The sequence below is a fragment of the Gopherus flavomarginatus genome, chromosome 4 (assembly GCF_025201925.1).
Source record: "Gopherus flavomarginatus isolate rGopFla2 chromosome 4, rGopFla2.mat.asm, whole genome shotgun sequence".
NCBI classification, from domain to species: domain Eukaryota; kingdom Metazoa; phylum Chordata; order Testudines; family Testudinidae; genus Gopherus; species Gopherus flavomarginatus.
Window position 1 is genome coordinate 77,960,700 of NC_066620.1, and position 15,219 is coordinate 77,975,918.

At 41.9% G+C, this 15,219-nt stretch overlaps 1 protein-coding gene across 2 annotated transcripts in view; it reads right to left on the bottom strand.

Annotated features, from left to right (window-relative positions):
* The window catches only part of FMN2 (formin 2), a 234,538-nt gene that overhangs the window by 134,222 nt on the left and 85,097 nt on the right, over positions 1-15,219 (bottom strand). For both annotated transcript variants that reach the window (XM_050950369.1, XM_050950370.1), the window contains one exon: positions 14,355-14,499. In XM_050950369.1, coding sequence (XP_050806326.1) covers positions 14,355-14,499 — 145 coding nt within the window. The remainder of the gene's footprint in view (positions 1-14,354; positions 14,500-15,219) is intronic.

Here is a 15,219-nt window from a genome sequence, read left to right on the forward strand (position 1 = left end):
AACGTGCTACTTATGGAGCACCAGGACTGGCAGGCAGCCGTAAATAGTACACCATAAGTAGCACATTTCTATGGGAAGCAATTTAATACACTACATCTGGCTCTCCATACAGTTTCAGAACCCTGATGTGACCCTCAGGCCAAAAAGTTTGCCCACCCCTGGGCTACAGGTTAGTGACACCGTTAAAAGGAAAAATAATAAAAGGTTGCTAATCAAATCTCTCTAAAATCTAAGCACCTTACACATAATATATAACTTTTTTATTGTGTAATCTGGAATGCTTCTTTCAATAACTTAAAAAAAGAAAAAAGGAACCTACAGATAATATCAGCACATTAATGTCTAAAACAAAGCTTCTGACTGTTGAGTGGTCCTTGCTGTTGACCAGTAAACAAAACTACAGATCAAATTTGTTCCTGATTGGAACACCACAAGCAATAATATTCAAAGATACATTTAGTGAACAGTAATACAATATAGGATGTTACATAATAATAGCCTGAAACAAATATACGAAGATTCCCTTTCCTCAGAATAATATTTGGTTAATGCAGGAGAGTTTTGCAAGAACTTTCACTTTCTGGTTCATATTTTAACTGTTAGTATTAACCAAAAGTGTCCCATGGTTCTTGTTGGTAAAGAAAACTACTAATTAATACTTAAACAAAAAATAAACCACTCACATGCAACTCAACTGTACAAAACCTAGAATCTATTATAAGATTTGTATGGAATATGCAAAAACCTTAAGTTTCCAAACAAGAACTTAAAAGACCAGATCAAAGCAATAAAGCGCTAATCAGCCTCTATCCCCTTCACTGGGCTGGAACTAAAGCCTTTTGGGGTCTACACTGCAATTAGACCTGTGGCTGGTGACTTGGGTAATGAGGCTCCAACCCAGGCCTGAACATCTACACCACACTTGAACAGCCCCTTAGCAAAAGCCCCATGAGCCCGAGCCAGCTGGCACAGGCCAGCCGCAAGTTTTTAATTACAGTGTAGACATACTTTATTAGTAACAGTTTAAGGTAACAAATTTCTGGTGGAAGTGTATACGTCCCTAAAAACAGTACCAAATGGAATTTTGCATGTTTCCTATAAAGGCTCAAGATTTATCATTACATTAAGGGACTGAGGAGATCCAGTGGCTTCTTTACAATAGAAAGGAGTTAAGGCAATCCTAAAAGTAAGGCTGGAGTAAAATACTAATCAGGAAGGACATTGGTGCTGGTAGCTTCGCAGTCTTGCTGCAACGTTTTTAGCATAGGAAGCCAGTTATGGCTGCTGTAGCCAAAAATATCCAACACTGGACAATCTGGAAAATTCCTTTGCTGTTAAGGAGGGGAAGCAAGGAGTAGAGTGTTACAGCTCCAGCATTCAATGAAATGCACTGGAGCTGGCTAAATACTAACAGCCAATGACCATGTTCATTGACTCTGAAGATGCACTGGCTAAGTAAGTTGACTGAACTGCAGGTAATCAATAGCTGTTATTTTGGGGCTGTTTTACTGCACTGGTCAAATGGGTTATTTATTTACATACTTTTGGTGGCAATGAATCTGGGTCAGGAGAAGGGGCCTTTGGAACAAGTTGAAGAAATTTGTGATGAGTCAGATGCCAACTTCTCTTAGATAGACTCCAGTCTATTCCAATTGAAAAGAATGGCTACAACAGTGTATTGAAGCCCCCAAGTCTTCTTTCACTTGTTACACCCTCCCCACAGACTTGAGGATGACATTTTATCATCACCATCACCAGGTTTCCCAGTAAATATTCAGACCCAATCTCTAGTTTGTATTGACAGTGTTAGTGTAAGGGGAAAAGAAGTGGCGATGCTGTGATATAGCAAGATCCCCAACCTTTTCTACTAGTCTTAAAAAGTAGTGTGCGCTGCCCCAAGTGTTTAATACATATCTTTATGGCAAAGTGTTTAACAAAGCCACCCATGTCACATGGGGGCTACTAGTACTTTCAGGCATGCTGACCAGACTAAAGTCTAATGCTCCAGGGAATGTTGGTTCTGGTTAGGCTCTGTATAAGTGTGCTTTGAACCCCAAATTAATATATCTTTCTTGACTAGGACCTCCTATCTAATCGGCTCTGCTCCATTCTTCAATTCAAGATTCTCCTTTACATCAATACAAACTAGAAATTTCAAAACTCTTCTCACCATACACCTCTATAAAAGTACCATCCACCAGCTGTTGTCACACTGTATAAATTAGCAAAATACCTTTAATGCAAACTGCTAGCCAGCCTTATATGACTACTTCATAATGCTGCAACTTTTGTTTGAAAATTAGGTCAGGGCTAACTCTTTAGCTTATCTTTCATTCTTTCCCACCTTCCTCACTATTCAGCTTTCAACCATATGTATAAGAAATTGTTCATATTCTTTCACACAGTTTTACCATTAAAATAGCATAGATTTATATGTTGCTGGTTGAAACAAATACCACTCATGTGTTATTATAGAGGTAATCCTCTAATAATAGATTGCTGCTCTAGTTAATGACTCGCTGTTATGACATTAGATGAAAAATTACTCAGATTGTTTAGATTCAGATACAAAGTAATAAGTAAAATAAGCATCATGTTCTTCAACAGGAGACAGAACAATAGACTAAAATGTTCCTCTAATTAGAAACAATCATGGATTCAAATTTTAAAAGCGCACAGGGATATACATAGAAATGTTTCAACTCCCTGATTTTAAAACAAAACACAGGGCTCGCCCACAAACTGCCAGACCTGAGCATCTCTGCCATTTTAGCTCATTGTTATCCACAACAACTGGCTTTTTTCCCCTCATTATTCCTTGAGGACCACAGCTATGATTTTCAAAAAGGGGTCACTCAGGTTAGGCTCTCCAGTCCCTATTTAGGAAACTATAGGGGGATTTTAAAAGTTTCTAAGTGAATTAGGAGCATAATCCATTGACTTTCATAAGGTACAATATAGTCTTTCTTCAAACATACACTTTGTAAAAATTTGATATAAAACCCACAATTTTCAAACTTCTCTTACCAGGCCATTTGCACGTGTGTTTACCTAACTGGTACAAACAATCTTAGTCATTGTACACACAAATTAGGAATACACTTCCTCATTCATTTTGAATGCACCATTGCATGCCTCAATTTGTTAAAAATTATGCTCATTCTGAAGTTACTTTATTAGAAATTATCTCTGAACTTCAGGGAGATTGACAAAGGAAAGGGGAAAAGCAAAGGGGAGAAACTGCTATGATCTCAAATGAGATCTTAGATCCACCTAAAAACAGGAGATGTCTCGCCTGACAGAAAGAAAAAGCTTTAGGGCCTTTCTAAGTAGAAGGTATGTGATGACAGAAGAGGATCTATAAAGATTGTGCCTTTTACTCAATTTATTCACTCGCTTATGTGTCTTTCCACTTATAACTGCTCAGTTTGGTTATTAAAACCCTTTGTGTTTTACTGAAGTCAGCTCTTGAGAGCTAAAATAGCTATAAAGAGAAATCTACATTTGATTCTGCTCTATTCATACTACGCAAAATCACGTTTCTAATTTCACAGGATTTTGGAGTGCGAAGAACAAAATTAAATTAGATCAGAGATAATATGACACTCAGATATAAAAATCATGATTTGACATAAAATAACAAGTTTTATATAAATGTCATTGATAATAGTTGTCACATTTAACTGTGATTGTATGAAACCATCAAATACCATTGCATTAAACCTTCAAGTTTTTGGGTGACAAAATTTTAAACCAATGAGTGTTGTGTGGGGGAAGAAATTGTAGCCATTTTATAATTTGACCAACTAAGTATCACTGAACTAAAAAGTTTAAACTATTATTTTTCTGGAAAAAAAAGGAATTACTACTATCACTGAAGCTCCTAATGTCCTCTTCAGCTATTGCAGCAGTAAAAATCAGGGGTGAGAACCTCCCCCCAACTCTGACCCTTTAAACTGCATAAAAGGGCCAGAGCAGCATAAATCCTCTTTAACAGCCCATGTGCCTAGGGAGGGAGGATTCTCCCAGAATAAGACAATGAAAAAACCACAAAAGACGGTGCTTTGAGGACTCCTTGGCAAGCAGTAGCATATGGGGTGGGTTCGGGTAGGAAGGAGTGTATCAGGAGTGGGACTTCAGCACTTAGAGCTACAGAGATTCCAAGCAGTGTCAAAAAGCTTCAAAAGGTCTCATTTTTATCCAATATGGAACAAGAATTTTTTTTTTCAAAACTTTTAGAAATTTTGCTGAATGGTATAACTATTTCCTGCCAAGCTCTAATTGTGGTCCAGGTTCTGAGGGGAGCGTGTTCTAGTGGGCACAGACTCTTTTCCCCCTGCTCCCCCTAAGCTTGACCCCTTCTGCCCCTTCTTGGTTCCACATCCCCTTCCCTGGTTCCACATCCCAGTCCCACTCTCCTCAACCCCTATGCCCACTGGTCTCAGTGCCCTCCTTGCTATCCCAGGGATTTGGCTTCTCACTCCTCTGCTTTTCAGTCAGGCTGTCTCCTCCTCTGCCGCCATGCTCCTTGGGTGCCAGCTGAAGGAGTCAGAAGACAAGAGAGAAAGTCTCCCTGCTCTCAGTGCTCAGGCCTGATGCCACATTACTGAGAGAGAGACTCCCTACAGCCCCCAGTAGTTATGGCCCTCACCTGGGACATGAGAAAGTCAGTTTCAATTAATATTTAATCATTTAGATAAAGTGGTGCCAGGAAGAGCAAGTTCATGGAAAGTCTTGTTCAGCATCTATATTCCTGGAATGGAACATGCTTACTACAGATGCAATCTTTGGAACATTTTACTACAAAATACAAAGTTGTACGGAGCATGTGAAAACAGATTTGTAGTGGCTCATAACTTGGCCAAATGTATGGAAAATTTCATAGGGACATCCTTGGCTGTCACCATGCTCTCTGCCAAATTTCAAAGTCTCTGCTCCAAAGCAAAGGGGCACTAGAGTTTCTCCAGGAAAGAGTTTTATGATTTTTTTTACATGGCAATATTAATCCAAAATTATTCAGCCTGAGGATAACACCTAGTATGGGAAATCTCTGCCTGAACCACTGGCAAAGCTAAAAGCAGATGAAAACAGGGCTTTTATAATGCAAAAAGAGCCAGGAAATCTTAATGACACTAGCTTGGCCACCCATGGGGGGCTCTCTTTGAAGACAAATTCAGTGAAGCTAAACTGATTTACAACAGCTGAGAATCCTCATCCTACTCTATTAATGAGGACAACCAACAACTCTCCGACACTTCCTACTATACAGAACTCAAAGACTACTGCATAACACAATTTACTCAGGAATTTAAGGCTATCATCAAATCTTTCCCCAAAAAACTCCAAGAAAAATTCTACAACTCATCCTCCACAAACCCACCCCAAGGACCTTCTTCATGCTTCCCAAGATACCCAAACAAGGTAACCCAAGCAGACTCACTATACTGGTCACAGCACTCTTACTGAAGGAATATCTAGACCAGTGGTCTCCAACCTTTTTACACCCAAGATCATTTTTTTAATTTAAGGGCAACTCAGGATCTACCCTTCCCCTTCCCCGAGGCCCCGTCCCTGCCCCACTCACTCTGTCCCCCTGCTCTGTCGCTCACTCCCTGCCTGACCTGGTCCCACTCAGGCATATCAGCACCTCCTCCCCATCACGAGCCGGGCCACCCTGCCAGCAAGTAATGCACCACGCAGCAATGCTGCACCTGAAAGGGGCCAATGAGCCCCTGCAGCTCCTGGGGGGGACACATGGCTCCGCACACTGCCCCTCTCTGCAGACACTTCCCCCACAGCTCTCCATTCCCGGCCAATTGGAGCTGCGAGGGTGGTGCCTGCAGACAGGAGCAGCACATGGAGACTTCTCCCCCCACATCCCACCCCGCAGGACCGCAAGGACATGCTGGCTACTTCTGGGAGTGGTGTGGGGCTGCCACAGGCAGCCCCACTGCACCAGAGATTGCGATTGACTGGGAGAGTGTCCAGGATTGACCAGTCAATCGAGATCAGCAGGTTGGTGACCACTGATCTAGACTCACAGAAACCATCCTCAAAGCACTCACCGCACGAAGAGCCAGCTTCCTCTACAAACTCCAGAACATTTACAACATCCCTCAGAACACCATCCTTGCCACCCTGTATACGACCACCCCTCACAATGACGGCATAGCTCCCTGCCTCATATATTTACAAGACAATGGACAACCCTCAGATACGCATCCCAAATACATCACCAAACCCATCTATTTCATCCTCACCCATAACAATTTTACATTTAGCAATAAGCAATGTCCAAATCATGGGAACAGCTATGGGTACTAGGATGGCTCCCCAATACTCCCACCTCTTCATGGGCCACCATAGAGAAGAATTTCTGGACCAACCCATCAAACCACATGATATACTGAAATATATTGATGATATTTTCATCCTCTGGCAACTCCCTCATAGATTTCCCCCACAGTTTCAGCCACCACCATCACTCCTTATAATGCGTTCTGTAACACTCCCACACGAGCATCAACTTCCAAGACACCACAATGAGCTTCAGAAGTGAAACCCTACTGATAACTATATACAAGAAATCCATAGATTACCACAACTACCTTTATAGATCCAATGACCACCCTAAACAAACTAAGAAATATGCTATCAACAGCAAGGAAATATGATATATGCTCTGAGGAGAAAGTCCACAGAATGGACAATCCAAATACTGTGGGAAAACATGCTTCAATTCAGAAATAAAACCCTAACCGACCACACATCCCTACTTGTCACCTACCATTCCACACTAGAACCCATATGAGTATAATCAAACAACTACAACCCATACTCAATGGGGACTTGTAGTGAGGTAGCCTGGTTCCCAGCCACCCCGGAGGGGGACGAGCCCCTCCGGATGCCAAAGTGAGCGGAGCCAGTGGAGCTTGCGCCTGCCCCTCAGAGGTCAGGGTGCAAAACAGGAAGTACAAAAGCCCATCCCCAGAGCTCTCTAGAGCCCTGGCCACCAGAGAAGCCAGATGCCTGTGGCCTAGCTCCTGGTGGAAAGACTCCTACAGTCTGCGATCGACCCGAGGACTGGCCAAACCAGCCGAGGCCTGATGCTGACCAGACCCCAGAGAAGTTGTTAAGCCTGCCGGTGGCAAGCTACTCAGAGGAGCTGCCAAGGCTATGGCTCACTGAGTACCCCGAGGAACCCATGGTGCTTGATTCTGTGGAGGATACCGTCACAATGCAGGTAACTCTAGAGGGGGAGGTAGGAAGTAGCCCGGGGGCAGTCGACCCTAGTCTGGCTACAGCACACCCAGAGCCAATGTCAGTGTGTTGAGGTCAGGATCCCCACTGACGCAGTAGCAGGTTTGCTGCTGCTGCTAGGGCCCTAGGCTGGGACGCAGTGGAGTGGGTAGGCCTGTGTCCCCCCTGTCACCCAACGTGCGGGTAGCAGTCTCCCCCTCTCCCTGGTCCTTCGGAGCTAGGACCTGGGCATCCTAAACCTATTTGTTTGCTCAGCCCCTGAGCCCCTGACTATTTGCTGCCCCACCCTGACCCAAGGCCTGGGCTTGTTACTGAACTGTTTGCTCAGCCCCTGAGCTCCTGACTGAGTGCTGCCCAGCCAGGCTAATTCCCCGATTCACCAGATTTAAGTAGCGAGGTGGCCTGGCTCCCAGTCACCCTGGAGGGGCACGAGCTCCAGCCGAACACCTCTACATGACCCCATCCTGAAATCTTTCCTGAACTTCCTCTTCTGGCCTTCAAATAAATGTCCCACCTCTCCAAGCTCATCATCAGAAGCAAGCTCCTCACAGATGAGGGCACATCAACTCAAAGCGGCACAAGACCCTGCCAGACCAACAGATGCAAAACCTGCAGACCTACCTATACTGCTACAATGATCAACACCCCCTCACAACACACCTTTCAAGATCCATGGGTCCTACACATGCCTATCACAACATGTGTGTAACTCTTCCAGTGCACTAAATGCCCAATGAAAACCATGTGGTGAAACCAGACAATCACTGCACTTTCGAATGATCTTACAAAAAAAATTATACGAGACAAAAACACCCTATCACCTGTGAGTGGACACTTTTCACAAAGCAATCACTCTGATCTATCAGTCCTCATCCTCAAAGGAAACCTGCACAACACTTTTAAAAGATGAGCCTGGGAGCTTAAATTCATAACTTTGCTAGACACTAAAAATCATGGACTGAATAGACATACTGGATTTATGGCTTGTTACAGAAATCTTAACCCACTAACTGCCCTCCCTACCAGCTGCTTTCCCCCCCGCCCCAGGTCCTTTCCCCCTTATGACTGGAGAGGTGTTAATGGACCACTTCATGAGGAATAATCCCTTGAAATGTGTGTTAACTATTTATGCTAAAAAAACCTGTTACATCTTGTATTTAGCCAAGTCTCTCTGAGTTAGGACATGTCTACATGTACAGAGCTGCAGCAGCGTAAGTTGCGTCCCACTGACACAGTGCTGCGCACACTAGTAATTACTACACGCCAGAGTAATTTATGTCACTGTCGGGGGTGGACTCACACTTCTGACCGAAAAAAATTTAGCCAACAAATTTGCTAGCGTAGACATAGCATTAGTTTCCCAGGCCTGAAGAAGAGCTCTGTGTAAGCTTGTGTCTCTCATCAACAGATGCTGGTCCAATACAAGATAGCCTGGGACTACCACAGCTATAGAACACTGCATGAAAGTTATTTGGACAGCTTTTTTCCAAAACTATTTCAAATGTAGCCAATGTTTTACATGTAGCATATATAATCAACCCACAACTAAGCACGTATAAGCATCGTCATAGAAAAACAAATCAATTTCCACAAATAAAACTTTTCTGCAAATAAGAACATTAAAAACTTAGCAGTGCTATTCAATGCACTGCATATACACACAAACAACATGTATTTCAAAGTCCAGAAGGAAAAAATGAAAAGGTATTTTCCATAGACCAACAGGATACAAAACACATCTGCTTTGTATAACAGATCACCATAAAAAACACTAATTGTAGGATCTTTACAAATGCCAACATCTATCAGAGAATCCACGCAAGTCAGAAACAGTTTAAAGGTGCTTCCTATAAAACACTCATGTGGAATTATGGTTATGCCTTCTCACAATAATGGCTTCTTCTGCTGAGCAGGGATGAATTTCATTACCAAATGTTTACTATGGTACAATTTAAAAAGTATTAAAAATGAACTCGCATTCAAATTTACTGAGGATGTGCACATAAAATAGGGTTTTAAAGCCTATCCATTTCAAATCTCTATTGGTTTCATATTTTAGGAAACCTAAATGATAAGCTGTTTGCAGTGTTATTATGGAAGAGTTGTGCAGCTTTTCAGCTTGTCTCTTTCACCAACCGAAGTTGTACCTCACCCATCTTGTCTGTTTATCAATATGAGCATTTTACATTTACATCTTCAGCAAATGCTACTTCTAATGAAGGCTTCTGTTGCCTCCTCTGCATAATAATCAGCAGATTTAGCTATCAGTTTGATACTTCCAGAGACAGAAGTTCAATAAATCAACCTATCCATAATGGCATTTTCAGGTGGGGGAAGCTGGAGGGGCAGCAGCACCACATTAATCTGATAAATACACCAGAAGTAACACTTAAGGGGATACTTTTGTATCATGTTAAAATGGCAACACAAATTGTTGGTTCTAAATTGAAACATTCTTAAGTTCAATCTTGTTAACTTCTGTGCGCAGGCAACATGTTCCTTGAGAATCCTTTTAAAATGTTCAGGGACTACTTGAAGCATAATTGATAACAATATAAGAAAATTCTTGACATTGGAAGGAAAACAAATTATGTCAGTCATTGCAAGCCACATCCACTAATGTTTAACCACAACTACTGTCTGTCTCTGTTTAACCACTATTTGTCTGCCACATAGAACTTAATAGCCATCATTTTTATTGTTTACAGAGGTTTGCATTGCCAAACCCCATAAAATGTAAATAAAGTAGTATTTCACAGGGCAGGCATCAGGTATAATTTTGCACTCACTTTTCTTCAGGCCAAGTTACTACATGTACATGGTTCCAATAATATCACCACCTGATTGTTTCAGCGTTAAAAGCAGCAAAAATCCACTTTGTTCTTCACATATTTAAGACCCTAACACCATGAAGCAATTGAATATGATATATTAAAAAGCTGGAAGGTGAACACTGACTCACTTCACATAATGCAACCTTACATATCTGTCAAAGAGTATATATTGTAGATTCTACAATCCATAATCAAAGTGTGATTGTTTTACTTTTATATAATTCTGATGTTGAAATATTGTATTTTAATCCCAACAAATAAATTCTGTTAAGTTTGCAGCAAAGGGAAAAAAATCATTGTTTGTTTGAAATGTAGAACACATTTATAGGACTATAGTGAAAATTAAGTTACCTATGATTAAATGGAGTGCTCTAGCAGTTCAATCTTGAAGGTGCTGAACTCACTGAACTCCTATTGGGCATGCCTCCTATCGGCTATCGTTGCCACCACCAAGTGATTTAAACAAACATTCAGGGAGGGCCACTTGGAGCCCTACCTTCCCCAAATATCCCCCCAAACCCCTACCCCCCCTTTCCTGGGGAGGCTTGAGAATAATATCCTCACCAATTGGTACAGGTGAACACCAACCCAAACCCTTGTATCTTAAGAAGAATTAAAAATCAAATCTGGTTCTCAAAAGAAGAATTTTAATTAAAGAAAAGGTAAAAGAATCACCTCTGTAAAAATCAGGATGGTAAATACTTTACAGAATAACAAAAGACTCCAAAACACAGAGGATTTCCCCTCTAGGCAAAATTTTAAAGTTACAAAAACAGGGATAAACCTCCCTGTTAGCTCAGGGAAAATTCACAAGCTAAAACAAAAGATAGCCTAATGCATTCCTTTCCTATTACTTCTATTTCTGCAATACTAGATGCTTAGGTCAGATATGCTTAAGGAGATGCAATTTCCCTGTCCTGTTTCCTGGCAGGCTCTGAGAGAGACAGACTGAAAACCTTCCCCCACAGATCTGAAAGTATCTTCTCTTCTTATTGGTCCTTTTAGTCAGGTGCCACCCAAGTTATCTGAGCTTCTTAACCCTTTACAGGGTAAAGAGGGATTTTATGCTACCCTTAGCTGTATGTTTATGACAATGATGAAGTCTCATGTCCAAATATCTTGCTTCTGCACATCTTAACTTCAGGTCAGTGCTTTGCAAAACTCAGAACCACCAGGAGACACTGGCCTCAGAAGATGGGTGGTGGTGTGTGTGTTGGGGGAGGGCAGGTGACGGCATTACATATAATTGCACATGTAACTTGACATCAAGTTCATTATTAAAGATTTTTTTGGAAAGACATAGGAACTGAGAAAATAAAGGCTCATAAGCCACAGACTTCAAAGACGCAGGAAGACAAGTATGAATATATGAAGACAATGTATTTCTAGTTCTCCATTAACTTGTAAGTATTTAAATTTTCAATCTTGCTTAATTGCCTCCACAGATCCTCTTTCCTGGAGATTAATGCCAAATATATGATGATTAATTAACAAATAATGGTATCTCATCTTGCTGCTAGCTGAAGTGGGGCAGCTGGTCTGGGGAACGTGTGTGCATGTGTAGGGAACCTCTGCTGTATCCACAGTTGCTATGATGGAGGGATGAATGAGAATGCAGAGCAAACAGTGAGTCTAGTACCATATCCCTGGTGCAATAGACTTTATGCACCACCCCTCCCGGTATCTGAACTCAAACCTTCAGTTATCAACTATGAGTATAAAGAACAGGCCATTTTAGTAGCATCTGTACAGAACATCCAAAAGGAGAACATTTCTCAAAATACAACAAACTAGATGGACTTCCAGAAAGACCTAAGCTATCCAGTCTACTCAAGAAATAGCCATATGCTTACAATAAGTTTGTGGAATAAAGCCCAGCAGAGTCATGGGATCTGGAGAGGAGAACTGGAGATTTAGATAAAAATTAGACTTTCAGCAAGATATTCAGAAAAGATAATAAAAATTACCTTGTCTTTATAAATACATTGGAAGGGGGTAAGCCATAAAAGCTTGATGTTGACTCTCATACACCTGACAGAGGCCATCATCACTGAGAAGGCCACTTTTAAATATAGATGTCATATGAACATTACATGACTGAAGGATCTGTAAGCCTACCAAGCTGCATTAGAGGGGTACAGTTACAAGAAGTCCTTAAAGAATCACTTTATAAGCAAATGCATGTGAAAAAAATAAATAGCCAGCATGGCAAGTGGCGTTCTAAGATGGAGGACATTCAACAAGAATGAGGAACCAGAGCCCGCCTGCTAAACTGGGAAACATGAGCTTTCATTATGGACTTGAGCAGAAATTGACAAAACATCAAGCCACAAACCCAAAGATTCTGTTGTTAGGATGCCAGAATCCACCATATGATGCTGATTGCCATCGTATCAGAGTGCCTGTTGGCTAAATAAAGAGAACTTTGTCTGTATGAACCAGTCCTTCCTTCCCTCTTGGAGAAGATCGATATGTCTGGCATAAAGAAGAGATTTTTCAGCCAGAGTTAGGAGATTTGAATACCAGAACTAGTGAACTCAAGCAGGAGCCATAAGGATTACACATGCTCTTCCCTTGCATCATAGTGCTATGCAGAAGATGAACAAAGTTATACATAGGCATTCAAAATCAGAAGGCTTAACCCTGGGTGAAAAAGAAAACCTTTTGATAGATGCCAGGGCTGGGGGTGGGGGGGTTGGCTAAGTGGCAGGAAGTCCTGGGGATAGAGAGGGGGCAGAGGTTGGGGGAGATGGTCAAGGGACAGGGAATGGCGGGGAGAGGGGGTTGGATCATGGGCATTCTGGGGGTCTGTCAGGACTCAGCAGGGGGGGGTGAATAGGGGTCAGAGGCAGTCAGGGGACAGGGAGCAGGAGTGAGGTCCCAGGGTGGTGGTTGGGGGTGGGGTCTCTGGGGGATGGTGAGGGGACAAGGAGCAGGATGGGTCGGGGATTCTGAGGGGGAGCGGGCAGTCTGGGGGGCAGGAAGTGGGTGAGGGTCAGATGAGGGTGGGGCCAGGCTGTTTGGGAGGCACAGCCTTCTGTACCCTAAAGCTCATTCAGCAGTTTGAGGCTTGCAGAAGAGCCAAGCTGTCAGCTTTTCCATTAGGGCTACCATCCCTTTCACTTCTCAAATGCCAAATTATAGTCTGTATTTAATTTCAGTGCCATAGGGAGATTCATGTCAGGGTAGGGTAGCTTCATTTAAAATTAGCCACTGAAGGAGGGATCACATGAGAAGAGCAATATCCTTCCCAACCCTACCAAGGGAGACCCCCATCCCCTGTATTCCCTGAGGCTTCAGAGGAGCTAATTCAGTGGTTCTCAAACTTTTATACTGGTGACCCCTTTTACATAGCAAACCTCTGAGTGCGACCTCCCCTCTTATAAATTAAAAACACTTGTTTATATATTTATCACTATTATAAATGCTGGAGGCAAAGTGGGATTTGAGGAGGAGGCTGACAGCTCGCAACCTCCAATAATAACCTTGTGACCACCTGAGGGGTCCTGACCCCCAGTTTGAGACCCCCTGGGTTAATTTAAACTTAGTACCCTGTGTCCATTCACATGCATGTGCTATTTTGAGCATTTTAGTTTTCACAACATAGGCTCATCCCAGATTCTGGAACAAGCTCAAATGCTCAGTTCATGGAGTATGTACATAAGCTATACTAAAGACAAACCCACAGACATTGTCCGTGATTTTTTTTCTGCTTTTTAAAAACCCCTAGTTTTGGATCCAGAAAAAGTTTTGACAGAAAATATTTGTCCAACCCTTTTAATGAGCTTTATTGCCTTTTAGCACTAGCTGATGCTGAGAACCAGTGATACCTTATAAAGAAGTTCTCTCAAAACTGGGTTTGTGCTGAGATGCAGAAGGTTTATTTTTCCTAGGGCTGCCCATGGGGGGGAAGCAAGTGGGGCAATTTGTGCCGGGCCCCACAGGGGCCCCCATGAGAATATATTATTGTATAGTATTGCAATTTTTTTTATGGAAGGGGCCCCCAAAATTGCTTTGCCCCAGGCCCCCTGAATCCTCTGGGTGGCCCTGGAATATAGAGGAAGTTAGTAAATGTAGCTACCTTCTAAAATTATTACCCATACTCTCCATGTGTGCATGTGTATATAAATAGCATGTAGAATAACATTTTGAAAAAACAAAACAAAACAAACTAACCCCATACATCACAGCTTCCTATTGCAGTCCAGATATGCGTAGATAGATACCAACCCAAAAGTATGGGAAAAGAAGACTACTCACTTGTTTAGCCTTTGTCTTTGTGATGGTGTCTGAAATTGGTTTCTTCTGCTCTTTAACAGCTGTTTTGGAAAATAGTTCTTCAAACTCATGATAATCTATGGAAGGCTCTTCAATTTTTTCCCACACAAGTGAAGCATTAGAATCTCTAAAGTTAAGCAAAAGACCTATGTAGAGCAATGTCAAACTAAATATAGTCACAAATGGTGGAATGAAGAAAAATAATGTTAATAGTATTTTTAAGCGACTGCTACTGTTAGGAGTAGCAGGAGTTTAATAGATTGTATTTTGGATCTGAACTCCTTTTTAATTATATATTGAGTTTTCCCTTTTTCCACATCCCAATAGGCTTCAAACTGCTTTATATTCACACATGCCACACAGTTTGGATTATCAGTAGCTCAGTATATAAAAACAAAAACCAGACCTGGAAATAAGCTTGGGCTGAGAAAGATAAACCCACTATTAAGTGGCAAAAAGTATGAAGATGGAGGAAGTGGTCTGCAAGGAGAGAGAATATTACTGAAATCATAATTAGTTTTCCCTACGAGTATGAAATCTGTATTTCTATAAACAATAGGCATTCCACAAAATAGAAAAATACATTAACAAATCTGATGTAAGCCAGAGCAGCGTCAAGCAACAAAGGTTACAGGCAAGTGGATCTTTTACATCAAAAGGTAGGAGACATGGGGAGTGAGTGTCCGCAGATCATGGATTCATTTGGAGGAGCATAAAACTATCTGAGTTTGCAAGTTGCTTGAGACAGGACCTTGGTGCTGGTGGAAAGGGGAAAAGGGACAAGTGACTTACATTTGAGTCACAAAATGCCTGACACGTATCACCATATTGAGGGTCCACAGAACCC